General features: G+C 42.5%; 2 protein-coding genes across 2 annotated transcripts; one reads left to right on the forward strand and one right to left on the reverse strand.

Annotated features, from left to right (window-relative positions):
• Positions 1–106: 106 nt before the first annotated feature.
• LOC121571568 (flotillin-1) lies at positions 107–16,407 on the reverse strand. The gene is made up of 13 exons (XM_041883102.2): positions 16,255–16,407; positions 15,387–15,453; positions 15,182–15,257; positions 14,954–15,044; positions 14,307–14,450; positions 13,379–13,498; positions 13,138–13,233; positions 3,679–3,831; positions 3,263–3,444; positions 2,974–3,019; positions 2,524–2,661; positions 2,143–2,307; positions 107–1,488 (listed from the first exon to the last, which is right to left on the reverse strand). Exons 2-13 carry the CDS (start codon positions 15,427–15,429, stop codon positions 1,468–1,470), a joined length of 1,275 nt encoding a protein of 424 aa, XP_041739036.2. The 5' UTR covers positions 15,430–15,453; positions 16,255–16,407; the 3' UTR covers positions 107–1,467.
• Positions 16,408–17,988: 1,581 nt separating this feature from the next.
• LOC121571567 (tubulin beta chain) lies at positions 17,989–25,886 on the forward strand. Its single transcript, XM_041883101.2, has 4 exons — positions 17,989–18,160; positions 22,604–22,712; positions 23,404–23,514; positions 23,696–25,886. Exons 1-4 carry the CDS (start codon positions 18,104–18,106, stop codon positions 24,751–24,753), a joined length of 1,335 nt encoding a protein of 444 aa, XP_041739035.1. The 5' UTR covers positions 17,989–18,103; the 3' UTR covers positions 24,754–25,886.
• The last annotated feature ends 267 nt before the right edge of the window (positions 25,887–26,153 follow it).

Genomic DNA, 26,153 nt, shown 5'->3' on the forward strand with positions numbered 1-26,153 from the left:
GTGTGTATCAAGAATGATCCACCACCCAAAGGACATCCAGCCAACTTGACACAACTGTGGGAAGCATTGGAGTCAACATGGGCCAGCATCCCTGTGGAACGCTTTCAACAACTCGTAGAGTCCATTCCCCGATGAATTGAGACTGTTCTGAGGGCAGAAGTGGGTGTATACTCAGTGTATGTGCCATGTACTCAATACTTGTATGTCGTGCTATGATGTCCATTAGTAGTTATGTTCATTACTAGTACAATACGACACAGCTAGCTTTAGTTTGGGCTGCAAAAGGTTCTCAAAAAGAGAAAAAACCTGCTTTCAGAATTAATTATTTTTACATGACACCTCCTCTCTTTCTACTTCTGATGACAATCAACATTTTTCTAACAGAAAATTCCTCCCTTTATTATTAATTTTCACAGCTACTATTCCAGTTGCTCTGAGGACCACCTTAACAATAACGTAGCTTCAATGCTAACAGTACATCTCAATGAACATAAATAGTACAGCTTGACATTATGTCGTGTTAGGCAGTGCAATAATTCCATGATTATAACATCATATTACCATTTTGACAGCTATAACCGAGTAGTAAACCAGTCCCCTAGCACTCTGGACTAAAGTAATGCAAGTCACATTTGTGAGAACTGCTACATAATCTTGACTAAAAGGTCCTTTCTAATGACTATTGATTAAATAGGATAATTCAGTGTGAGAGACGCAGAAAATACAATGAAAACATCTTCAAAAACACGCCAGTTACGTGTCGTAACAGTGAAAGTAGACACACATCAATGGGAAAGCACACATTTTGCAGATAGAAATCCATAGAAAATAATAATATACTGAGTTGCCTGGCCTATTCACACTACTCCCAAGAGCCTTTGCAGGTATAGATTAGAATATTGGATACTTTGAATGGTTAATATTTTTTACATTCATTGTTACTTAAACTTAGTATCAACAGAGCCATGACGTTTTCTCTTAACCAAATACATTTTGTCAGACTAAAACGACAACCAGTAATATTAAAAACAATGAAACACGGATTTGGTCAGGACACCTTTGCTTCTGATGAATAAGACTGAATGCTGCGAATGAGAATACTGACTGGAGGTTGATTGCGCGTTTGCATTGAACTCGCCAGTTAAGATGCACTTAGGGTTTGGCAGCAAGGCAGTGGACACAGGCAGTTATAAAGGAGGGAATCAAGGGCCAAATATACACACAGAGTGACAAGGCATTCCAATAGAAAACGGGTTAGAGGTGAAAGGTGAGATATGCAGAGAAAGCGATATTAAGACACATGGAAAGAAGGGGGGATTGATAGAAGTTGTTGGTAATAACATACTTGAGGAGAGGCTGTGATAGTAGACAAATATGCAGACACTACAGCCAGGCAGGGGTATGACCGGTCTGCCTGAGCCAGGCAGGGGTGTGATGATAGGTCTGCCTGAGCACCGGAGCCTCTCCTCAGCCCACACGAGTTGTCACCTAGAGAATGGATGGACAGGTCGAGAGAGAGGGAGATGGCGAGCGATACAGAGAGCGAGAGGGTGGGGGGGTGGGAGATTTGGAGAAAGAGAGAAAATGAAGGAGCAAGGATTCACAAAGTAGGATCAGTGAGTTAGCCAACTAGGTTTACTAACATTACAAACCTGAAATTTGCATGGAATACTATCTTGTACTCAAAACTTACGATGACCCATATTGACCTTTAGCATTCTTCATAAACCGTCAAATGAAGAGTTATACATGTACATGCGTGTTTGTCACAGTTATCTGGCAAGTTATTCATATATCCTATTCTGTGAAATATAACTCTAGAGCGTTGGGCCAGTAACCAAAAGGTCGCTGGTTCGAATACCCGAGCAGACAAAGTGAAACATTTGTTGATGTGCCCTTGAGCAAGGCACTTAACCCCAATTTGCTCCAGGGGCGCTGTACTACTATGGTTAACCCTGTAAAATAACACATTTCACTGCACCTATTCCGGTGTATGTAACAATAAAACATTATTATTGTAACTTTTGGAGGTAACCACTGGTATAATTAATTGGAGACCTACTGAGAATGTTGTTATGCAGACATATAACAGTAATCTAGTTATATAATACATCACACACATCGTTGGTTATGCTGTCTCACCTGTGAGATGTTGACTCCGGTCAGTTTCTCCACAGCCGCTGGAAGGCGGGTCATGATGTCTAGCACCTCCCCTGTGAGCTTGGCCACGCCCACCTCGGCGCCGCCGCTGGAAATCATGGTGATCTTCTGAGCCTGCGCCAGAGGCCTGCTGATCTCTTCCGCCATCTAGAGGAGGGCAGAGGAACATATGAGAGGTGTTCGTCCAGTTTCTATGCCCAAAAACTCACCCAGTGACGAGTGATCACCCAATTATGTGTACTAACTAACATACAAATCTTCTATTCAATGCATGATTTACGCGATTTTTAAACGCGCACATCTCAAATTAGGATTCCGCTCTAAGTGTGTATTTGAGCTCTATCTCTTTGAAGGTGTTCTCACCAGTGGTAGTTGCTCCAGCAACATGTCCACCATGGCTCCCTCCTTGTACTGCTGGAAGGCTTCAGCCTTCTTGGCCATCTGCTCCGCCTCGGCTCTCCCCTTCGCCTCCACAGCAAAGGCCTCCGCATCTCCCTTAATCTGAGAGAGAATATTTTTTGGTTTGTTCTTTTTTTGTTATGACGGTCATATTATGTTGTTACAGCTTCCTTGGGTGTAACTTATTGTAATTTAACTGCAATTTTTAGTAGTATTGATTCAACAAGCAAAATGACTTCAGTGTGGTAAACATAGACTTCTCCTATTACCATTAAAGTGCTCTCTGCTCAAACGAGTCACAGACAATAATTATCTGCTTTTAGGGGTAAAACATGCTTGGAACAGTAACAATCCTATACTAACAATGTACTTTTGTTTTCAGAATCCATCTGGAACAATGTGATGCTCACTCACCCTAATGGACTCTGCCTCAGCCTCTGCCTCCATGATGAGCTGTGCACTGTCGGAAGAGAAACATATTTATTTTATCTCATACACCTTAGTTGGCCAGTGAGGTATACACTATGGATATAGTACATATTACATATTTAGTATAGTTTGTATATGTGTTTTTTTGTCTGTCTCATACTCCATGGAACGCATTAATATCTAGTATATTTTCATTGTCTATGCAATACATTTTTCACAAAATACAATATATAATTTGTGAAAGGTCATTTGGAGACCTGTGGCTGTTACTCACCGCTGGGCCTCGGCCAGCTTCTCCAGGCGGTATCTCTCTGCCTCAGCAGGCTTCTTGACCTTTGCCTCCAGCTCCTTCTCCTTGCGGGTGATCTCCTGCTCCTGGAGCATGATCTGCTGAGAGCGCTCCACCACCTGGACCTGCATCTTCTCCTCCTCAATGCGCTGCTTGGTCTTGGCCACCTGACGGGTTAAAATGGTAACACCAAGATCTCAGTAGTACTCTTTATGACTATTTTTAAGAGGTTATGTTTTCCTCTATATTTTTGTGTTATTCTGTGTTTTACTTTTTGTTGCTTTGTTTCAATTGGTTTAGTGAGCTGCTTTCTATATGTTGTGATTTTGAGAACAAACAAATAACGAGATTGGGTGTGCTATACAATACATCCATGTCTTAGTGTAATATCATGGACATACCTGTAACTGGTAGGCCATCTCAGACTCTGCCTTCTTGGTGTTGACCTCGATGTCATAGGATGCTTTCTTCAGCTCATAGTCCCTCTGAGCCTTAGCCATCTGGATCTCATTGACATACTGGGCTGAGATCTTCTCCTGCATGGCATGGGCCTCCTACAGAGAGGGAGCGACACACAGAAAGTGTAAAAAAGAAACAAGAGGAGATTGGAAAAGGAAAGGTTGAGATGGAGTACGAGGAAAGAGAAAAGTAATGTATATGTATGTATGTACAGTGCCTTGCAAAAGTATTCATCCCCCTTGGTGTTTTTCCTATTTTGTTGCATTACAACCTGTAATTTAAATGGATTTTTATTTGGATTTCATGTAATGGACATACACAAAATAGTCAACATTTGTGAAGTGAAATGAAAAAAATAACTTGTTTCAAAAAAGTATAAAAAATAAATAACGGAAAAGTGGTGCGTGCATATGTATTCACCCCCTTTGCTATGAAGCCCCTAAATAAGATCTGGTTCAACCAATTACCTTTAGAAGTCACATAATTAGTTAAATAAAGTCCACCTGTGTGCAATCTAAGTGTCACATGATCTCAGTATATATACACCTGTTCTGAAAGGCCCCAGAATCTGAAACACCACTAAGCAAGGGGCACCACCAAGCAAGCGGCACCATGAAGACCAAGGAGCTCTCCAAACAGGTCAGGGACAAAGTTGTGGAGAAGTACAGATCAGGGTTGGGTTATAAAAAAATATACGAAACTTTGAACATCCCACAGAGCACCATTAATTCCATTATTAAAAAATGGAAAGAATATGGCACCACAACAAACCTGCCAAGAAAGGGCCGCCCACCAAAACTCACTGACCAGGCAAGGAGGGCATTAATCAGAGAGGCAACAAAGAGACCAAAGATAACCCTGAAGGAGCTGCAAAGCTCCACAGCAGAGATTGGAGTATCTGTCCATAGGACCACTTTAAGCCGTACACTCCACAGAGCTGGGCTTTACGGAAGAGTGGCCAGAAAAAATACATTGCTTTTTTTTTTCATTTTTTTTTTCACCTTTATTTAACCAGGTAAGCCAGTTGAGAACAAGTTCTCATTTACAACTGCGACCTGGCCAAGATAAGGCAAAGCAGTGCGATAAAAACAACAACACAGAGTTACATATGGGGTAAAATAAAACAAAGTCAAAAATACAACAGAAAAAATATATATACAGTGTGTGCAAATGTAGTGCAAAATAATTACAATTAGTATTAACACTGGAATGATAGATGTGCAAGAGATAATGTGCAAATAGAGATACTGGGGTGCAAATTAGCAAAATACAGTGGGGGAAAAAAGTATTTAGTCAGCCACCAATTGTGCAAGTTCTCCCACTTAAAAAGATGAGAGAGGCCTGTAATTTTCATCATAGGTACAAGTCAACTATGACAGACAAATTGAGAGAAAAAAAATCCAGAAAATCACATTGTAGGATTTTTAATTTATTTATTTGCAAATTATGTTGTAAAATAAGTATTTGGTCACCTACAAACAAGCAAGATTTCTGGCTCTCACAGACCTGTAACTTCTTCTTTAAGAGGCTCCTCTGTCCTCCACTCGTTACCTGTATTAATGGCACCTGTTTGAACTTGTTATCAGTATAAAAGACACCTGTCCACAACCTCAAACTGTCACACTCCAAACTCCACTATGGCCAAGACCAAAGAGCTGTCAAAGGACACCAGAAACAACATTGTAGACCTGCACCAGGCTGGGAAGACTGAATCTGCAATAGGTAAGCAGCTTGGTTTGAAGAAATCAACTGTGGGAGCAATTATTAGGAAATGGAAGACATACAAGACCACTGATAATCTCCCTCGATCTGGGGCTCCACGCAAGATCTCACCCCGTGGGGTCAAAATGATCACAAGAACGGTGAGCAAAAATCCCAGAACCACACGGGGGGACCTAGTGAATGACCTGCAGAGAGCTGGGACCAAAGTAACAAAGCCTACCATCAGTAACACACTACGCCGCCAGGGACTCAAATCCTGCAGTGCAAGACTTGTCCCCCTGCTTAAGCCAGTACATGTCCAGGCCCGTCTGAAGTTTGCTAGAGCGCATTTGGATGATCCAGAAGAGGATTGGGAGAATGGCATATGGTCAGATGAAACCAAAATAGAACCTTTTGGTAAAAACTCAACTCGTCGTGTTTGGAGGACAAAGAATGCTGAGTTGCATCCAAAGAAGCCATACCTACTGTGAAGCATGGGGGTGGAAACATCATGCTTTGGGGCTGTTTTTCTGCAAAGGGACCAGGACGACTGATCCGTGTAAAGGAAAGAATGAATGGGGCCATGTATCGTGAGATTTTGAGTGAAAACCTCCTTCCATCAGCAAGGGCATTGAAGATGAAACGTGGCTGGGTCTTTCAGCATGACAATGATCCCAAACACACCGCCCGGGCAACGAAGGAGTGGCTTCGTAAGAAGCATTTCAAGGTCCTGGAGTGGCCTAGCCAGTCTCCAGATCTCAACCCCATAGAAAATCTTTGGAGGGAGTTGAAAGTCCGTGTTGCCCAGTGACAGCCCCAAAACATCACTGCTCTAGAGGAGATCTGCATGGAGGAATGGGCCAAAATACCAGCAACAGTGTGTGAAAACCTTGTGAAGACTTACAGAAAACGTTTGACCTGTGTCATTGCCAACAAAGGGTATATAACAAAGTATTGAGAAACTTTTGTTATTGACCAAATACTTATTTTCCACCATAATTTGCAAATAAATTCATTAAAAATCCTACAATGTGATTTTCTGGATTTTTTTTCTCATTTTGTCTGTCATAGTTGACGTGTACCTATGATGAAAATTACAGGCCTCTCTCATCTTTTTAAGTGGGAAACTTGCACAATTGGTGGCTGACTAAATACTTTTTTCCCCCACTGTAAATAACAATATAGGGATGAGGTAGTTGGGCGGGCTAATTTCAGATGGGCTGTGTACAGGTGCAGTGATCGGTAAGGTGCTCTGACAACTGATGCTTAAAGTTAGTGAGGGAGATAAGTGTCTCCAGCTTCAGAGATTTTTGCAATTTGTTCCAGTCATTGGCAGCAGAGAACTGGAAGGAATGGCGGCCAAAGGAGGTGTTGGCTTTGGGGATGACCAGTGAGATATACCTGCTGGAGCGCATACTACGGGTGGGTGTTGCTATGGTGACCAATGAGCTAAGATAAGGCGGGGATTTTCCTAGCAGTGATTTATAGATGGCCTGGAGCCAGTGGGTTTGGCGACGAATATGTAGTGAGGACCAGCCAACAAGAGCGTAGAGGTCACAGTGGTGGGTAGTATATGGGGCTTTGGAGACAAAACGGATGGCACTGTGATAGACTACATCCAATTTGCTGAGTAGAGTGTTGGAGGCTATTTTGTAAATGACATCGCCGAAGTCAAGGATCGGTAGGATAGTGTCTGCTTAAAGAAAAGAATAAGCAAACACATTTGGTGTTCGCCAAAAGGCATGTGGGAGACTCCCCAAACATATGGAAGAAGGTACTCTGGTCAGATGAGACTAAAATTGAGCTTTTTGGCCATCAAGGAAAACGCTATGTCTGGCGCAAACCCAACACCTCTCATCACCCCGAGAACACCATCCCCACAGTGAAGCATGGTGGTGGCAGCATCATGCTGTGGGGATGTTTTTCCATCGGTAGGGACTGGGAAACTGGTCAGAATTGAAGGAATGATGGATGGCGCTAAATACAGGGAAATTCTTGAGGGAAACCTGTTTCAGTCTTCCAGAGATTTGAGACTGGGACGGAGGTTCACCTTCCAGGAGAACAATGACCCTAAGCATACTGCTAAAGCAACACTTGAGTGGTTTAAGGGGAAACATTTAAATGTCTTGGAATGGCCTAGTCAATGGCCAGACCTCAATCCAATTGAGAATCTGTGGTATGACTTAAAGATTGCTGTACATCAACGGAACCCATCCAACTTGAAGGAGCTGGAGCAGTTTTGCCTTGACAAATGGGCAAAAATCCCAGTGGCTAGATGGGCCAAGCTTATAGTGACATACCCCAAGAGACTTGCAGCTGTAATTGCTGCAAAAGGTGGCTCTACAAAGCATTGACTTTGGGGGGTGGGGGGTGAATAGTTATGCACGCTCAAGTTCTTTTTTTTGGTCTTATTTCTTGTTTGTTTCACAGGAAAAAAATATTTTGCATCTTCAAAGTGGTAGGCATGTTGTGTAAATCAGATGATACAAACCCCCAAAAAATCAATTTTAATTCCAGGTTGTAAGGCAACAAAATAGGAAAAATGCCAAGGGGGTGAATAGTTTCACAAGCCACTGTATGTATGTATATATGTATGTATATGTATATGTATGTGTGTATATGTTGCAAAGAAAAAGCCATATATCAGACTGGCCAATAAAAAAAAAAAGATTAAGATGGGCAGTCTGAGATATGGCTTTTTCTTTGCAACTCTGCCTAGAAGGTCAGCATCCCGGAGTCGCCTCTTCACTGTTGACGTTAAGACTGGTGTTTTGCGGGTACTATTTAATGAAGCTGCCAGTTGAGGACCTGTGAGGCGCCTGTTTCTCAAACTAGACACTCTAATGTATTTGTCCTCTTGCTCAGTTGTGCACCGGGGCCTCCAACTCCTCTTTCTGGTTAGAGCCAGTTTGCGCTGTTCTGTGAAGGGAGTAGTACACAGCGTTGTACGAGATCTTCAGTTTCTTGGCAATTTCTCGCATGGAATAGCCTTCAATTCTCAGAACAAGAATAGACTGACGCGTTTCAGAAGAAAGTTATTTGTTTCTGGCCATTTTGAGCCTGTAATCGAACCCACAATTGCTGATGCTCCAGATACTCAACTAGTCTCAAGAAGGCCAGTTTTTTTGCTTCTTTAATCAGCACAACAGTTTTCAGCTGTGCTAACATAATTGCAAAAGGGTTTTCTAATGATCAATTAGCCTTTTAAAATGATAAACTTGGATTAGCAAACAAAACGTGCCATTGGAACACAGGACTGATGGTTGCTGATAATGGGCCTCTGTACGCCTATGTGGATATTCCATAAAAAATCAGCCGTTTCTAGCAACAATAGCCATTTACAACATTAACAATGTCTACACTGTATTTCTGATCAATTTGATGTTATTTTAATGGCCAATTTTTTTTCCCTTTCTTTCGAAAACAATGACATTTCTAAGTGACCCCACGTTTTTTAACGGTAGTATATATACAGTGGGGGGGAAAAGTATTTAGTCAGCCACCAATTGTGCAAGTTCTCCCACTTAAAAAGATGAGAGAGGCCTGTAATTTTCATCATAGGTACACGTCAACTATGACAGACAAAATGAGACTTTTTTTTCCAGAAAATCACATTGTAGGATTTTTTATGAATTTATTTGCAAATTATGGTGGAAGTTAAGTATTTGGTCAATAACAAAAGTTTCTCAATACTTTGTTATATACCCTTTGTTGGCAATGACACAGGTCAAACGTTTTCTGTAAGTCTTCACAAGGTTTTCACACACTGTTGCTGGGATTTTGGCCCATTCCTCCATGCAGATCTCCTCTAGAGCAGTGATGTTTTGGGGCTGTCGCTGGGCAACACGGACTTTCAACTCCCTCCATAGATTTTCTATGGGGTTGAGATCTGGAGACTGGCTAGGCCACTCCAGGACCTTGAAATGCTTCTTACGAAGCCACTCCTTTGTTGCCCGGGCGGTGTGTTTGGGATCATTGTCATGCTGAAAGACCCCGCCACGTTTCCTCTTCAATGCCCTTGCTGATGGAAGGAGGTTTTCACTCAAAATCTCACGATACATGGCCCCATTCATTCTTTCCTTTACACGGATCAGTCGTCCTGGTCCCTTTGCAGAAAAACAGCCCCAAAGCATGATGTTTCCACCCCCATGCTTCACAGTAGGTATGGTGTTCTTTGGAGGCAACTCAGCATTCTTTGTCCTCCAAACACGACGAGTTGAGTTTTTACCAAAAAGTTATATTTTGGTTTCATCTGACCATATGACATTCTCCCAATCCTCTTCTGGATCATCCAAATGCGCTCTAGCAAACTTCAGACGGGCCTTGACATGTACTGGCTTAAGCAGGGGGACACGTCTGGCACTGCAGGATTTGAGTCCCTGGCGGCGTAGTGTGTTACTGATGGTAGGCTTTGTTACTTTGGTCCCAGCTCTCTGCAGGTCATTCACTAGGTCCCCCCGTGTGGTTATTGTGATCATTTTGACCTCACGGGGTGAGATCTTGCGTGGAGCCCCAGATCGAGGGAGATTATCAGTGGTCTTGTATGTCTTCCATTTCCTAATAATTGCTCCCACAGTTGATTTCTTCAAACCAAGCTGCTTACCTATTGCAGATTCAGTCTTCCCAGCCTGGTGCAGGTCTACAATTTTGTTTCTGGTGTCCTTTGACAGCTCTTTGGTCTTGGCCATAGTGGAGTTTGGAGTGTGACTGTTTGAGGTTGTGGACAGGTGTCTTTTATACTGATAACAAGTTCAAACAGGTGCCATTAATACAGGTAACGAGTGGAGGACAGAGGAGACTCTTAAAGAAGAAGTTACAGGTCTGTGAGAGCCAGAAATCTTGCTTGTTTGTAGGTGACCAAATACTTATTTTCCACCATAATTTGCAAATTAATTAATTAAAAATCCTACAATGTGATTTTCTGGATTTTTTCTCTCTCAATTTGTCTGTCATAGTTGACGTGTACCTATGATGAAAATTACAGGCCTCTCTCATCTTTTTAAGTGGGAGAACTTGCACAATTGGTGGCTGACTAAATACTTTTTCCCCCACTGTATATATATATATATACAGTGGGGAGAACAAGTATTTGATACACTGCCGATTTTGCAGGTTTTCCTACTTACAAAGCATGTAGAGGTCTGTCATTTTTAACATAGGTACACTTCAACTGTGAGAGACGGAATCTAAAACGAAAATCCAAAAAATCACATTGTATGATTTTTAAGTAATTAATTTGCATTTTATTGCATGACATAAGTATTTGATACATCAGAAAAGCAGAACTTAATATTTGGTACAGAAACATTTGTTTGCAATTACAGAGATCATACGTTTCCTGTAGGTCTTGACCAGGTTTGCACACACTGCAGCAGGGATTTTGGCCCACTCCTCCACACAGACCTTCTCCAGATCCTTCAGGTTTCGGGGGCTGTCGCTGGGCAATACAGACTTTCAGCTCCCTCCAAAGATTTTCTATTGGGTTCAGGTCTGGAGACTGGCTAGGCCACTCCAGGACCTTGAGATGCTTCTTACGGAGCCACTCCTTAGTTGCCCTGGCTGTGTGTTTCGGGTCGTTGTCATGCTGGAAGACCCAGCCATGACCCATCTTCAATGCTCTTACTGAGGGAAGGAGGTTGTTGGCCAAGATCTCGCGATACATGGCCCCATCCATCCTCCCCTCAATACGGTGCAGTCGTCCTGTCCCCTTTGCAGAAAAGCATCCCCAAAGAATGATGTTTCTACCTCCATGCTTCACGGTTGGGATGGTGTTCTTGGGGTTGTACTCATCCTTCTTCTTCCTCCAAACACGGCGAGTGGAGTTTAGACCAAAAAGCTCTATTTTTGTCTCATCAGACCACATGACCTTCTCCCATTCCTCCTCTGGATCATCCAGATGGTCATTGGCAAACTTCAGATGGGCCTGGACATGCGCTGGCTTGAGCAGGGGGACCTTGCGTGCGCTGCAGGATTTTAATCCATGACGGCATAGTGTGTTACTAATGGTTTTCTTTGAGACTGTGGTCCCAGCTCTCTTCAGGTCATTGACCAGGTCCTGCCGTGTAGTTCTGGGCTGATCCCTCACCTTCCTCATGATCATTGATGCCCCACGAGGTGAGATCTTGCATGGAGCCCCAGACCGAGGGTGATTGACCGTCATCTTGAACTTCTTCCATTTTCTAATAATTGCGCCAACAGTTGTTTCCTTCTCACCAAGCTGCTTGCCTATTGTCCTGTAGCCCATCCCAGCCTTGTGCAGGTCTACAATTTTATCCCTGATGTCCTTACACAGCTCTCTGGTCTTGGCCATTGTGGAGAGGTTGGAGTCTGTTTGATTGAGTGTGTGGACAGGTGTCTTTTATACAGGTAACAAGTTCAAACAGGTGCAGTTAATACAGGTAATGAGTGGAGAACAGGAGGGCTTCTTAAAGAAAAACTAACAGGTCTGTGAGAGCCGGAATTCTTACTGGTTGGTAGGTGATCAAATACTTATGTCATGCAATAAAATGCAAATTAATTACTTAAAAATCATACAATGTGATTTTCTGGATTTTTGTTTTAGATTCTGTCTCTCACAGTTGAAGTGTACCTATGATAAAAATTACAGACCTCTACATGCTTTGTAAGTAGGAAAACCTGCAAAATCGGCAGTGTATCAAATACTTGTTCTCCCCACTGTAATTCCCTCACTGTATTTCGACATAACCTGAAAGGCCGCTCAGCAAGGAAGAAGCCACTGCTCCAAAACCGCCTCATGCTGTGGGGGTGCTTTGCTGCAGGAGGGACTGGTGCACTTCACAAAATAGATGGCATCATGAGGAAGGAAAATTATGTGGATATATTGAAGCAACATCTCAAGACATCAGTCAGGAAGTTAAAACTTGGTTGCAAATGGGTCTTCCAAATGGACAATGACCCCAAGCATATTTCCAAAGTTGTGGCAAAATGGCTTAAGGACAACAAAGTCAAGGTATTGGAGTGGCCATCACAAAGCCCTGACCTCAATCCTATAGAAAATGTGTGGGCAGAACTGAAAACGCGTGTGTGAGCAAGGAGACTTATAAACCTGACTCAGTTTCACCAGCTCTGTCAGGAGGAATGGGCCAAAATTCACCCAACTTATTGTGGGAAGCTTGTGGAAGGCTACCCGAAACGTTTGACCCAAGTTAAACAATTTAAAGGCAATGCTACCAAATACTAATTGAGTGTATGTAAACTTCTGACCCACTGGGAATGTGATGAAAGAAATAAAAGATTAAATAAATAATTATCTCTATTATTATTCTGACATTTCACATTCTTAAAACAAAGTGGTGAGCCTACCTGACCTAAGACAGGGAATTTTTACTAGGATTAAATGTCAGGAATTGTGAAAAACTGAGTTTAAATGTATTTGGCTAAGGTGTATGTAAACTTCCGACTTCAACTGTATGTATGAATATGTATATTTACAAAAACATATATGGGAGATTGGAAATTATGCAGACAATGACATTGATGGAAGCTACAATCTGCAATATTAAAGCTGATCTACCCCCTAAACATTTAAAATATAAAAAGAGAAAAGTAAGAACGGATAGGGATAACCAAGCGAAAGGAAATATGATAGAGAATTCCGAAATAAACAAGAGCAAGGTAAAGGATAAAGGGTTCAAGAAGAGAAAGAAGGAGAGAGTGGAGAGAAGAGAGAGGTGGCCCACCCTGATCACAGCATCCCTCTTGAACTGGGCCTCTCCGATGCGGGCGTCTTTCTGCACCTGGGCGGTCCTGGACTTCCCCAGGGAGTGGAGGTAGTCCTGAACCACAGAGAGGAAGACAACAACATGCTTTTAGTTTAGGGTCGATTATTTACCTGGCATCCATCTAGTGTCCATTATTTACCTAGCATTGGATCAGTTGCAAGAATGGAGTGTCCATTGAAAGTAGAGAGAGAAAGCACACCTGGTCGTCGTGAACGTCTTTGAGCGTGTAGCTGACCACGCTGATGCCCATGTTGACCAGGTCGGACGAGGCCACCTTGAACACCTCCTCCGAGAACTTCTTACGGTCCCTATAGATCTCCTGAAGGGGGTGAAATAACAGAGTTAGCACCTATGTTAATATACTTTCATTTGACAGTGAAAAGATGCAGTGTTCCCTCTCCATCATGTTACTATGTAGTTGAACACATAGCCAGAAATAGATTTCCATATGACTATGGTTCGGCTGTATATATAAAACTGTTTCATTTGTTGTTTGTTATGGTCTGTTTCTTATGGTCTGTTTGTTATGGTATGTTTGTTATGGTCTGTTTGTTATGGTCTGTTTGTTATGGTATGTCACAAGACAGTTCTACCATGCAATGTGCTGTTTTGAGTATGGTACATACAAAAATACCCTCAAATAAAAGGTGACATTCTGTACTGTCGCCTCATATGAATCATCTGATCTCAAATCCAAAATGCTGGAGTATAGAGCCAAATTAAAAGTTTTAGCTTCACTGTCCGAATAAATGCGTAGGGGAGTGTATCTCTGGCCAAAGCTCTTGGCTTTGGTCATGGCTTTACAGCATTGAAATCAGTGAGCTGCTATAATGTGCTGTTTGTTTACCTATAACTGTAACTGTGGACGTGGCCAGTAAGGGTGCGGTCCAGTTTACCTCATGCAACCATGAAGAAGGCAAATAGTGCCAAAATGTTTCTATATTGCACTAAAATGAGTGAGCTGGTATAATGTAGCCTGGTCCCAGATCTGTTTGTGACATCTTGCAAAACAGATGTTCTACAACGGGTTGGTCAAAACAAGCATTGTGATTGGGTACTCGGCAGGTACTCGGCTTCGCCTTGTGCCAACGACCGCAGCACAGCTGTGCTAAAAAGGTCAAGTTTACCTCCACAGTCAGGTGGGCAATGATGGCCCTCTGGTGACCCTCCAGTGTCTCCAGGGCTATTTGGGCGATCTCGCCCTCTGACTTCCCCATGAACATCTGACAGGCTGCGGCCAGCATCTGCTTGTTCTGCCCCTGGATCTTCATCTGGAGGGAGGAGAGAACACAGGTTAATAGTTCATTAGGGTACGCAACCGAAAACATTGAAATAAAAATTTAAACAGAAAACGAAAATTTGCATTTTCTGAGGAAGTTCAGGTAGCCCCTCCCTGTTTTACTCTGTTGTTGGCGATTAATGAACATGACTCAGGTGTGCACAGTGCTAAACAAACAGAAGCATCTGCTGTACACTACCCAACTACACAGCAGGAATAGTTGTATCAACACTCAAACAGGCAGGGTTACTCTGTTCTGTCCACAGCACAAGAGAGTGAGGTATTTAATCATTTAATGCCAGTGTATAAATGATTGATATAAGCAAAACAGATGGCAAGTTTTAATTGGCTACTTGATACGTACTTCATTAAAGAAAGCCCTTACACCTGAGTTCAAAACTAGGGTGTCTAAACCTGTTTCAATGACTGTAACAGCATAGTGCAGTTACATTGGCTCAGGAAGAAACAGAGACAGAGAACGATGGAGAGACAAACCTGGGCAATACCAGTGACTGAGATGGGAACCCCATGGCGGGTGTAGACTTTATCACTCTTCACGTTCAGCGTCAGAGTGTTCAGGGAGATCCTGGGAGAGAAGAGAGGAAAGGAGGGAGAGATATAATCATTCCACAATGCTGTAGTATGATATCCCAAAACAATGGTAAATGGCGATGCATGGCCAATATATGCGTTTGCAGACATGAACAGGAAAAGAGACCGTACCTCTGGATCTGCTGAACACAGGGAAGCACAAACACTCTGCCTCCAGCAATCATTACTGGAGGAGAACGGCAGAACCCTGAGGAACAGAGATAGAGAGAGAGGGAGGATGGTGAGATACGCATGAGAGTATTACTACCATCCTACAGCTCTTTAATGTAATATGTTTATAAATGGAGAACAGAATTGTATTGATTAGAGAATGGACCTGACACCACCATAGCCTCATTTGGACCACATGTGTAGAACATGTTTTTCTTCTTCTCCCTCAGATCCTATAAAACAAAAAACAACACACAATTTTCATAATAATAAAAATAATATGCCATTTAGCAGACGCTTTTATCCAAAGCGACTTACAGTCATGTGCGCATACATTTTTACGTATGGGTGGTCCCGGGGATCTAACCCACTACCCTGGCGTTACAAGCGCCATGCTCTACCAATTGAGCTACAGAGGACAACAAGCTGGACAATGGGCCTGACAGTGGGTTACTTGAGAGTCTTACATTGGCCTATTGCTCAAGCATGTGTAGCTTAATTCATCAGTCATGCTTGACAGCTTTGACTGAAATCTATACAGTTGGCCTAATAATAATTTTATATAGCTACTGTAAGTAACAAATGTGACTAAATGTTTTATATATTTCAATTAACATTTAATCAGAATTTGAGCAGGTGGTCAGTATTATAACTATTGTAATCTTCTCCATGAAAATCCAAAGGGGCAGGAGCCTTGAGAAAGCTATCGAGACGGGCAGGAGCCTTGAGAAAGCTATCGAGACAACACTGGCAGCTGATTGAATTTGCGTAGATGTTGCGCAGCATCATCCAGGACATTTTGCTTTTAAAGAGCATAGACAGACAAGCTCATACATGTATCAACAAATGTATCAACACACATGTAAATAGGATATAAATAAAACATGCAAGGGTGTAGCAACTCGTTAGCAATGATACATATTTATCCAATTCCACTATCATTTTTGCCAGACCCCACTGATGTTTACATATGTTGCAATCCGAGATGCATCAAATCAGTCGAAAGATTAGGCAAAATATGTCCGTTCACTTACCAATTTGACAGAATGAACTAATGCAGAATGCGTCGCAACAGTACTTTTATTTCTGTCAAAATACAGCAGTGTTATTCTTGCTATCGTCTGTCCAATGACTATATGTATATATGAAGCGTCTGTCCCGTTATTGGTCTTTCCGTAAAAAAAGCTTCTGTCCATCGTCTCACGCCCATTGCAAAATATGCTGTCGCCATCTGGTGGTGCGGTGGTGAATTGTATTTCACTCAATGATCAGTGTGAAATACAATGTCGAATTACTTAGCTATATCAACAAAATGATCCACTTAATGCACTTTAGTTGCCCTTTGTTCTTTGTTGTGTCAGTACCTAATTAGATGGATGGGACCCCCCCCTCCTTCTGTCTCAACCTCTGAATGCTCGGCTATGAAAAGCCAACTGAAAATTACAGCTGAGGTGCTGACCTGTTGCACCCTCTATAACCACAGTGATTATTATTTGACCCTGCTGGTCATCTTTGAACGTTTGAACATCTTGAAGAACGATCTAGTCTTAATGGCCATGTACTCTTAAAATCTCCACCCGCACAGCCAGAAGAGGACTGGCCACCCCTCAGAGCCTGGTACCTCACTAGGTTTCTTTCTAGGTTCCTGCCTTTCTAGGGTGTTTTTCCTAGCCACCGTGCTTCTACATTTGGGGTTTTAGGCTGGGTTTCTGTATAAGCCCTTTGTGACATCTGCTGATGTAAAAAGGGCTTTATAAATACATTTGATTGATTGATGTGGAGGCATTATGCCTATTTGAAAAGTGGTGAGATGTGTGTGTATATGTATGTGTGTGTCCTCAAATTGTCTATTCATAGGCTCTCATTCTGAAGGCAACCAAACTTCTTTCAAGTGAGGCCACATTGCTGTGATCTGGGTCATTTTTCTTTATTTAATTTTTTTGTTGGTCATTTTAGCAGACGCTCTTATCCAGAGCGACTTACAGTTAGTGAGTGCATATATTTTCATACTGGCCCCCCGTGGGAAACGAACCCACAACCCTGGCGTTGCAAGCGCCATGCTCTATCAACTGAGCTACCGGGGACTACATTGGATCATGACACCAATGTGACAGGTTGTACAGGTTGCTTCATACAACCACCCCATTGAATGTTTGTCTTATTAAGGCTTCAAGTGAAGTGAGCGGGGGTAATCAGCACAACACGTATCTAACCATGCTACATTTGACCATTGGACGTTATAACAAAACAGCAGAAGATAGTATTCTGCATAATAATTTAGGATAATGAACATCATTTTGGATTATTGTAGTAAGGTTATCAATATGTAAGTAATTTGTCTTGGCTGAACTGATTTCAAGGAATCAATTCCTGTACACAATATCACTTTTTTATTGTTTTATTCTAAGGACTATTTTCACATCTAATAGGGGGGGGTGGGGGGGATTATTTTCCAACAATACGTTTTTGCATTCATAGTCAATTGTATAGGAGTCTTACAGGATTTGGGGCAAGTCATACAATTCATGATCATCTAGAACATTTTTGATAATCAGTGCGCTGACTCCATGGCCTGCCTGCTCCAACAGGACTGTGTTGACAGGGCGGGACGGGGCACTCCCTCTCTACTTCCGGCCCCTTTCTTTACCGCAGAGAAACCCCTTAGATGTTCTTTCCTCAGCCAATCAAGATTGGGTTTCCGAAGTCCGTGACCAATCATTAGCGCAAGCTTCGGTTTGGCCACTGTCCAGATTTATAAATTCTTTGTCCCGCCTTGCTCAAAGGTTTCATCCACATACTTCACAGCGGTGAGTGTGTCTGCTGTGTCGACATAACAGCATTCCATTTCTTCTCTTGTATTTTCTATTATTTCACGCATTCAGAATGAGGGAAATCGTACACATTCAGGCCGGCCAGTGCGGTAACCAGATTGGGGCCAAGGTAAGAATCTTGAAAACTTAAACGAACAATGTCTAGGCTTACATTTGGGAATTAATAAATAATGCATTATACAAACTATTTGTTGCTTCTCAAAAAGTTGTATTCTTGGCTATGGGTATTTTAAGTAAAACATTTCCACTTGGCCTAAATGATAAACATTCAATGCAGAAATGTCCGTTATGGTCTCTTTTTCTAACATGAGATGGCCATTTAATGGATGAAGAGTACCGGAATGAATATACCTTTTGTTGTCTGCTTTTCAGTTCAGTTGTAAAGCTTCTAAATCGTTTTTGTTCTTTATTGGATATACATTTATCTTTTGCCAATGTAAACTAGTCTTAGAAGAAAGCGCAACTGGAAAAACGCTGACAGTTATTTTATTATGGTGAGATAACGGGACTATCGAGACGTGATTTCGCTGGGCGTCTGTCTGCCCTTTTTGCCACGCTAATTGTTTTGTGTCTGGAATAGCCTTCTCTTCAATAGACTACGAAAAAGAGATGTCTAAATTGAAGATTTTAAAACACAAATAAAAAAACAACTAGACATTTACACAAGACACTTAGTCCTACAGCTATGACACTATGGAAAAAACTATAGCTTCATATAGGCTAGTTCACCCCCCGCGGTTTACAGATGTTGATGCGCAAAGATTGCATTTTCGAGACAATTTGTTTCGTTTTTTTTGACAAGTTAAAATGTCCTATAATTTTAGTCTCAGTAGGCTAGGCTTATTCCTTGCATTAGACATTTACGTTAGTAGGTTATGTCTCTGGATAGCCTCCTATCATATTATTGAATCATCTTTAGGCTGTGGCACAAGTCAAACTTTAAACATAACTTGTAAAAGAGTAAAGGGCTTTTTACGACAAAAACGCATGCCCTGTTGCGCATTGACACATCGCCTCTTGGCTGAGTGCGGATAATAGACCAGTAAAATGCACCACTATTAACGCTATGGTGATTTACATAGAATAGCGGGGACACTACAGCTGTTGTCTTGCTGGAACTGAATCAACGTCCTTTAAGAAAAAAAGGGGAAAGTTGCTGAAGCAGGCAAGGGAGAGAGGAATGAACGCCAACAACTGACGGGGACTTCTGGGCGGGGGGAGGGATATGAACAAGTGGTGGACTATGAGAGCAGATGACATCGTTTAAATGACTAATGCTTGTGAGAAGGAGTCGAGTTGACACTTTAGTGTAGTATATGTTTTTATCCACAACTTAGTTATTTTACACAACACCATTTGGGAACACTGCCATGGAGGGTCCAGTGGGCCAGTGAAATGTCATCAACATAATTTAATATCCATAAGGCCTCAATAACTCTATAAATATGCTGTCTATACCAGATAGCTACATAAGTCTATTCAGGCCTACCCTTCGTGGTGAATGGAATTCTTATGAGAAATGGAGTGTATCACTAGCCTAATTTGGTAGCCCTAACTTGTTGATGTGTTAAATGAGAATTTGTATTACCAGAGAGCACAGTGAACAATAATTGGACATTTCACTAATATTTATTGATATTGACATGGGTTAAAGAATAGATGGTAAAGTGGAGTGAAAGCTCAAGAGGTGTTTGATATAAAACAAGGTTCTCGCTCTCTCGCTCTCTGTCTCCCTCTATTTCAGATTAGGGTCAGTTGAGTTCGTATGACAGTCTGTGCCACTTCCTTAACGAAGTTTCGCCTTAATGTCTCACCTCATCAATCTGTCCCAGTAGGCTAATTCCTCTAGGATGGTTCCACTTTGCCTGCTCACATGGTAGCCTACGGAGTATTGCTTCTCTCTCTCTTGTTTAGCCATTTATAATAAATCTTCATGGACGGTAGATATTCTAGCATAAGTATAGAGTTGTTTTAAGCAGCTCTTTACGCCATCTCTTGATCTTGTCATCCTCTCTAAGGCTAGATGTTTATCCAGATTACTCTAATCCTTTGTTATTACTGCAGCCTCCCAGATCGGAAAAGTGACACCAGTGGTAGTGACACAACCATGCACGCTTGGATGTATACAGTGAGGGAAAAAAGTATTTGATCCCCTGCTGATTTTGTATGTTTGCCCACTGACAAAGAAATGATCCATCTATAATTTTAATGGTAGGTTTATTTAAACAGTGAGAGACAGAATAACAACAAAACAATCCAGAAAAACGCATGTCAAAAATGTTATAAATTGATTTGCATTTTAATGAGGGAAATCAATATTTGACCCCCTCTCAGAAAGATTTCTGACTCCCAGGTGTCTTTTATACAGGTAACGAGCTGAGATTAGGAGCACACTCTTAAAGGGAGCGCTCCTAATCTCAGCTTGTTACCTGTATAAAAGACACCTGTCCACAGAAGCAACCAATCAATCAGATTCCAAACTCTCCACCATGGCCAAGACCAAAGAGCTCTCCAAGGATGTCAGGGACAAGATTGTAGACCTACACAAGGCTGGAATGGGCTACAAGACCATCACCAAGCAGCTTGGTGAGAAGGTGACAAAAGTTGGTGCGATTATTCGCAAATGGAAGAAACACAAAAGAACTGTCAATCTCCCTCGGCCTGGGGCTCCATGCAAGATCTCACCTCGTGGAGTTGCAATGATCATGAGAACGGTGAGGAATCAGCCCAGAACTACATGGGAGGATCTTGTCTATGATCTCAAGGCAGCTGGGACCATAGTCACCAAGAAAACAATTGGTAACACACTACACCGTGAAGGACTGAAATCCTGCAGCGCCCGCAAGGTCCCCCTGCTCAAGAAAGCACATATACATGCCCGTCTGAAGTTTGCCAATGAACATCTGAATGATTCAGAGGAGAACTGGGTGAAAGTGTTGTGGTCAGATGAGACCAAAATCGAGTTCTTTGGCATCAACTCAACTCGCCGTGTTTGGAGGAGGAGGAATGCTGCCTATGACCCCAAGAACACCATCCCCACCGTCAAACATGGAGGGGGTGTTTGTATGCTTTGGGGGTGTTTTTCTGCTAAGGGGACAGGACAACTTCACCGCATCAAAGGGACGATGGACAGGGCCATGTACCGTCAAATCTTGGGTGAGAACCTCCTTCCCTCAGCCAGGGCATTGAAAATGGGTCGTGGATGGGTATTCCAGCATGACAATGACCCAAAACACACGGCCAAGTCAACAAAGGAGTGGCTCAAGAAGAAGCACATTAAGGTCCTGGAGTGGCCTAGCCAGTCTCCAGACCTTAATCCCATAGAAAATCTGTGGAGGGAGCTGAAGGTTCGAGTTGCCAAACGTCAGCCTTGAAACCTTAATGACTTGGAGAAGATCTGCAAAGAGGAGTGGGACAAAATCCCTCCTGAGATGTGTGCAAACCTGGTGGCCAACTAAATCGTTGGCCACCAGCGTCTGCTAAATGGCATATAACTACAAGAAACGTCTGACCTCTGTGATTGCCAACAAGGCTTTTGCCAACAAGTACTAAGTCATGTTTTGCAGAGGGGTCAAATACTTATTTCCCTCATTAAAATGCAAATCAATTTATAAAAAATTTTACATGCGTTTTTCTGGATTTTTTTGTTGTTATTCTGTCTCTCACTGTTCAAATAAACCTACCATTAAAATTATAGACTGATTAATTTCTTTGTCAGTGGGCAAATGTACAAAATCAGCAGGGGATCAAATACTTTTTCCCCTCACTGTACATACTCATATCTACCCTCACGCATGCACACAGTCCTACTACACACAAACTTCTCAGACTTCAAAATACCACATAGCTTTGCAGTGTGACTGTGAAGCTGCACTAATGAATACACAGAGCACACCCCAACTGTGATTGTACTGTACATTGCACAAGGGGGACTCTGTAGCCTAGCTAAAAAGCACTAATTCAGGAAGAGAAACAGGTATTTAGGGCTAGGGGCCAGCCTTGCAAATGCGATTTTGAATATATTGCTCAATGTCTTGCGACTGCGAAGGCAATTATCTCTTGGATTTGCCTATGGTTTCTACACTCGACAGCATTTATTTCGCCCATGTGGTAGCTGGGAGGTCAAGAGCACACATCTGTGCCAGGATAGACAACGCCACTGGAAGAGATTTTGAATAGTTTTGGAATTATGTCATGTATTGAATATCCATATGGTATATGGTTCAACTTAAAATAATAGTTTGTCTTGCATGATATTTTGTAAGTTGTGTTGTAGAGAATACCTTATATGATATAGGGCCATGTTCATCTTTACAGCAATAGTCATTTTTTCATTAAATATCTAATGTAATAATATAGTAACAACAACAATAACCAACTATACACTACTAGCTCAGCTTACCAACCACTTGACCTCACACCACCCCACAAGGGAATGGGCTATTACATTCTGTTGGTAGTTCAGCCACTCAGCGCAACCTGCACTTTAGCAGTGCTGGCCTGTGTCAATTCAAGCCACTCGGGTTGACATTTATCGATCTGTACTCTTTAGTTCTGGGAGGTGATCAGCGATGAACATGGTATCGACCCCACAGGCACCTACCATGGAGATAGCGACCTACAGCTGGACAGGATCAGTGTCTACTACAACGAGGCTTCAGGTAGCACATCTACACCCTCTAGAGTTACAAATAACCTTTCAACAGAAGAATGTCTTTGGTGCTTACACATACATGTACATACAGTACCAGTCAAAAGTTTGGACACAGCTACTCATTCAAGAGTTCTTCTTTATTTTTACTATTTTTTACATTGTAGAATAATAGTGAAGACATCAATACTATGAAATAACACATATGGAATCATGTAGTAACCAAAAAAGTGTTAAACAAATCAGAATATATTTTATATTTGAGATTCTTCAAAGTAGCCACCCTTTGCCTTGATGACAGCTTTGCACACTCTTGGCATTCTCTCAAACAGCTTCATGAGGAATGCTTTTCCAACAGTCTTGAAGGAGTTCCCACATGTACTGAGCACTTGTTGGCTACTTTTACTTCACTCTGCGGTCCAACTCATCCCAAACCATCTCAATTGGGTTGAGGTAGGGTGATTGTGGAGGCCAAGTCACACTGCAAAGCTATTAATGTAATGGGTGAAAATCTCAATGTCGCAGGGGAAACTGTATAGGATCACACAATTCGTGGACTAATGGAGGTGTACAGGACGTGATATATTTTGTCCTCCCCCTGGTGGACAGATAGGAGCTCCACTCCCCTTGACATCAAATAACCCATTGTTCCCTGCAATATTGAGCTGGTGTGTGTCTCTCAATCTTTGTCTCTCATGGAGGTGGCAAGTATGTTCCCAGAGCGGTCCTAGTGGACCTGGAGCCCGGCACCATGGATTCTGTCAGATCTGGACCCTTCGGACAGATCTTCAGACCAGACAACTTTGTGTTTGGTAAGGAATGAGAGGGGTTTGAGTTTAGCACTGCTTGAAAATTGAAGGGACATATCACGTTTAGTTAGCACATAGGAAAATTAAACGGAGTGAAAAAGTCATTATGAAACAGTCCTGTCATTTTGAAGTAAAATAGGGTTTGAAGTGTTCTTATGTCCCTCCTTTCCTCCGATGTTTCTAGGTCAGAGCGGTGCAGGAAACAACTGGGCAAAGGGCCACTACACTGAGGGAGCAGAGTTGGTGGACTCAGTCCTGGATGTGGTGAGGAAAGAGGCTGAGAGCTGCGACTGCCTCCAGGGCTTCCAGCTCACCCACTCCCTGGGTGGGGGCACTGGCTCGGGCATGGGCACCCTGCTCATCAGCAAGATCCGTGAAGAGTACCCTGACCGCATCATGAACACCTTCAGCGTGGTGCCCTCCCCGAAAGTGTCGGACACTGTGGTGGAGCCTTACAATGCCACGCTCTCGGTTCACCAACTAGTAGAGAACACAGACGAGACCTTCTGCATTGACAACGAGGCTCTCTACGACATCTGCTTCCGTACCCTCAAACTCACCACGCCAACTTACGGAGACCTCAACCACCTGGTGTCAGCCACCATGAGCGGGGTCACCACTTGCCTGCGTTTCCCCGGCCAGCTCAACGCCGACCTCCGTAAACTGGCCGTCAACATGGTGCCTTTCCCCCGTCTCCACTTCTTCATCCCCGGCTTCGCCCCCCTCACCAGCAGGGGGAGCCAGCAGTACCGTGCCCTCACCGTGCCTGAGCTCACCCAGCAAGTGTTCGACGCCAAGAACATGATGGCCGCATGTGACCCGCGCCACGGTCGCTACCTTACTGTCGCCGCTGTCTTCCGTGGCCGCATGTCCATGAAGGAGGTGGACGAGCAGATGCTCAACGTCCAGAACAAGAACAGCAGCTACTTCGTTGAATGGATCCCCAACAATGTCAAGACAGCCGTCTGCGACATTCCTCCAAGAGGCCTCAAAATGGCAGTCACCTTCATCGGCAACAGTACAGCCATCCAGGAGCTGTTTAAGCGTATCTCTGAGCAGTTCACCGCCATGTTCCGCCGCAAGGCCTTCCTCCATTGGTACACCGGAGAGGGCATGGACGAGATGGAGTTCACTGAGGCAGAGAGCAACATGAACGACCTGGTGTCTGAGTACCAGCAGTACCAGGATGCCACCGCTGAGGAGGAGGGTGAGTTTGAGGAGGAGGCTGAGGAGGATGCTTAAAGATGGAGTGAAGCAACACGAGCGAGGTGGAAGAATGAAGAAAAGTCCTACAAAAAGCTGGAAAATAACAAAATACCACAAAAAGAGAAAAACAAAATAAGTACCAAAAGAAAACTGGAGGAATACTATAGAACATAGCTGAGAAGAGGAGGAGCCCAATTGAAAATCCAGAAATTGAGGATCCTATCTGAAAATGGCTGAAATAGCTCGACAAGAACAGAATGACTGAAGACTGTGACTGGACATGGGTGAATGAATGTAAGGGAGGAGGAGAGGAGTGACAGCAGCATAATCAACAAATCAACTGGACACAGTCTGCATTCCATTTACTGTGACAACATGTACTGCATGGTCTTGACTGTATACCCAGAAAGGAATTAATGAATAAATATACAGTAAGTTAAGAAACAATGTTGTTGAAAGAAAGGCAAAGAAGAAGCCTATACCTATGAAAAGATTGTTCCTGTTATTTTCAGTGTTATTTTGTTGTTGTTGTTGCCATTTTTCATTGAATCATGTCACAAATAAATGTGAATGTGACCACATATGCACTACAGGACCTCTCACCCCACAGATGGAGTTTTGATTTTGAGACTAAGGTTATTAACTTATAGCCATTGGCAAACAGATCTGGGATCAGACTAATTAACTTATGAACAGTCTTGATTCTGGGCTGACTTTGATGAAGGTGTCTGCTCCACCTGGAGCCGCCCTCACCCGGACACCAACCAACGTCTCGGTGGGGACGACCTCGAACTGGAACATAATAGGGAGAGTTCCAGGAATTTCATTCCATTTGACCATAGCAAGGTTTTGAAACAAGATTATCTGAAGGAACCTCTGCAAATGTGTGTGTACAGAACATTTTAGTAAATGTTTACATATTGAACAACTATTCAAATAGAAGCCATTGTTATTTTAGGTCAAACCAGTTTGTCTATATGTCCAAACCCTGCTATAGTGTCAGGTATTGTTGACATCTGTGCTGCACTATGAAAGGCTGAAACTGCAACCGTCTTGCATGTGTTTTGTTCGTTCTTTTCTATTCTGATTATATATATTTTTTTTATCCTTGAGAAAGTGAAAAGTTGTTGCCTCTGGGGAGAAATAAAAAGGCATTTTTAGAAAACCTCTCTCTGTTGTTATTATTGGAAGGAAAATAATGATATTATTGCGGTATAATGAAGCAATAATACACTCACAATGAAACTATTGCAAACACTTACTGTAACACCATTGCATTGAACATTTTTTAAATCAGGTCAATAGAAACAAATATTAAATCAATAAACTGTTGGGCAAAGGCACAATTTTTTGTAAAACAAGATTAGAAAAGAGTATGAATATGAATAACCACTTGAAAACAGCAGATAAACCCAAAAATATTGCTACCTTGTCAC

This window comes from Coregonus clupeaformis, chromosome 8 (genome assembly GCF_020615455.1).
Source record: "Coregonus clupeaformis isolate EN_2021a chromosome 8, ASM2061545v1, whole genome shotgun sequence".
Lineage (NCBI taxonomy): Eukaryota > Metazoa > Chordata > Actinopteri > Salmoniformes > Salmonidae > Coregonus > Coregonus clupeaformis.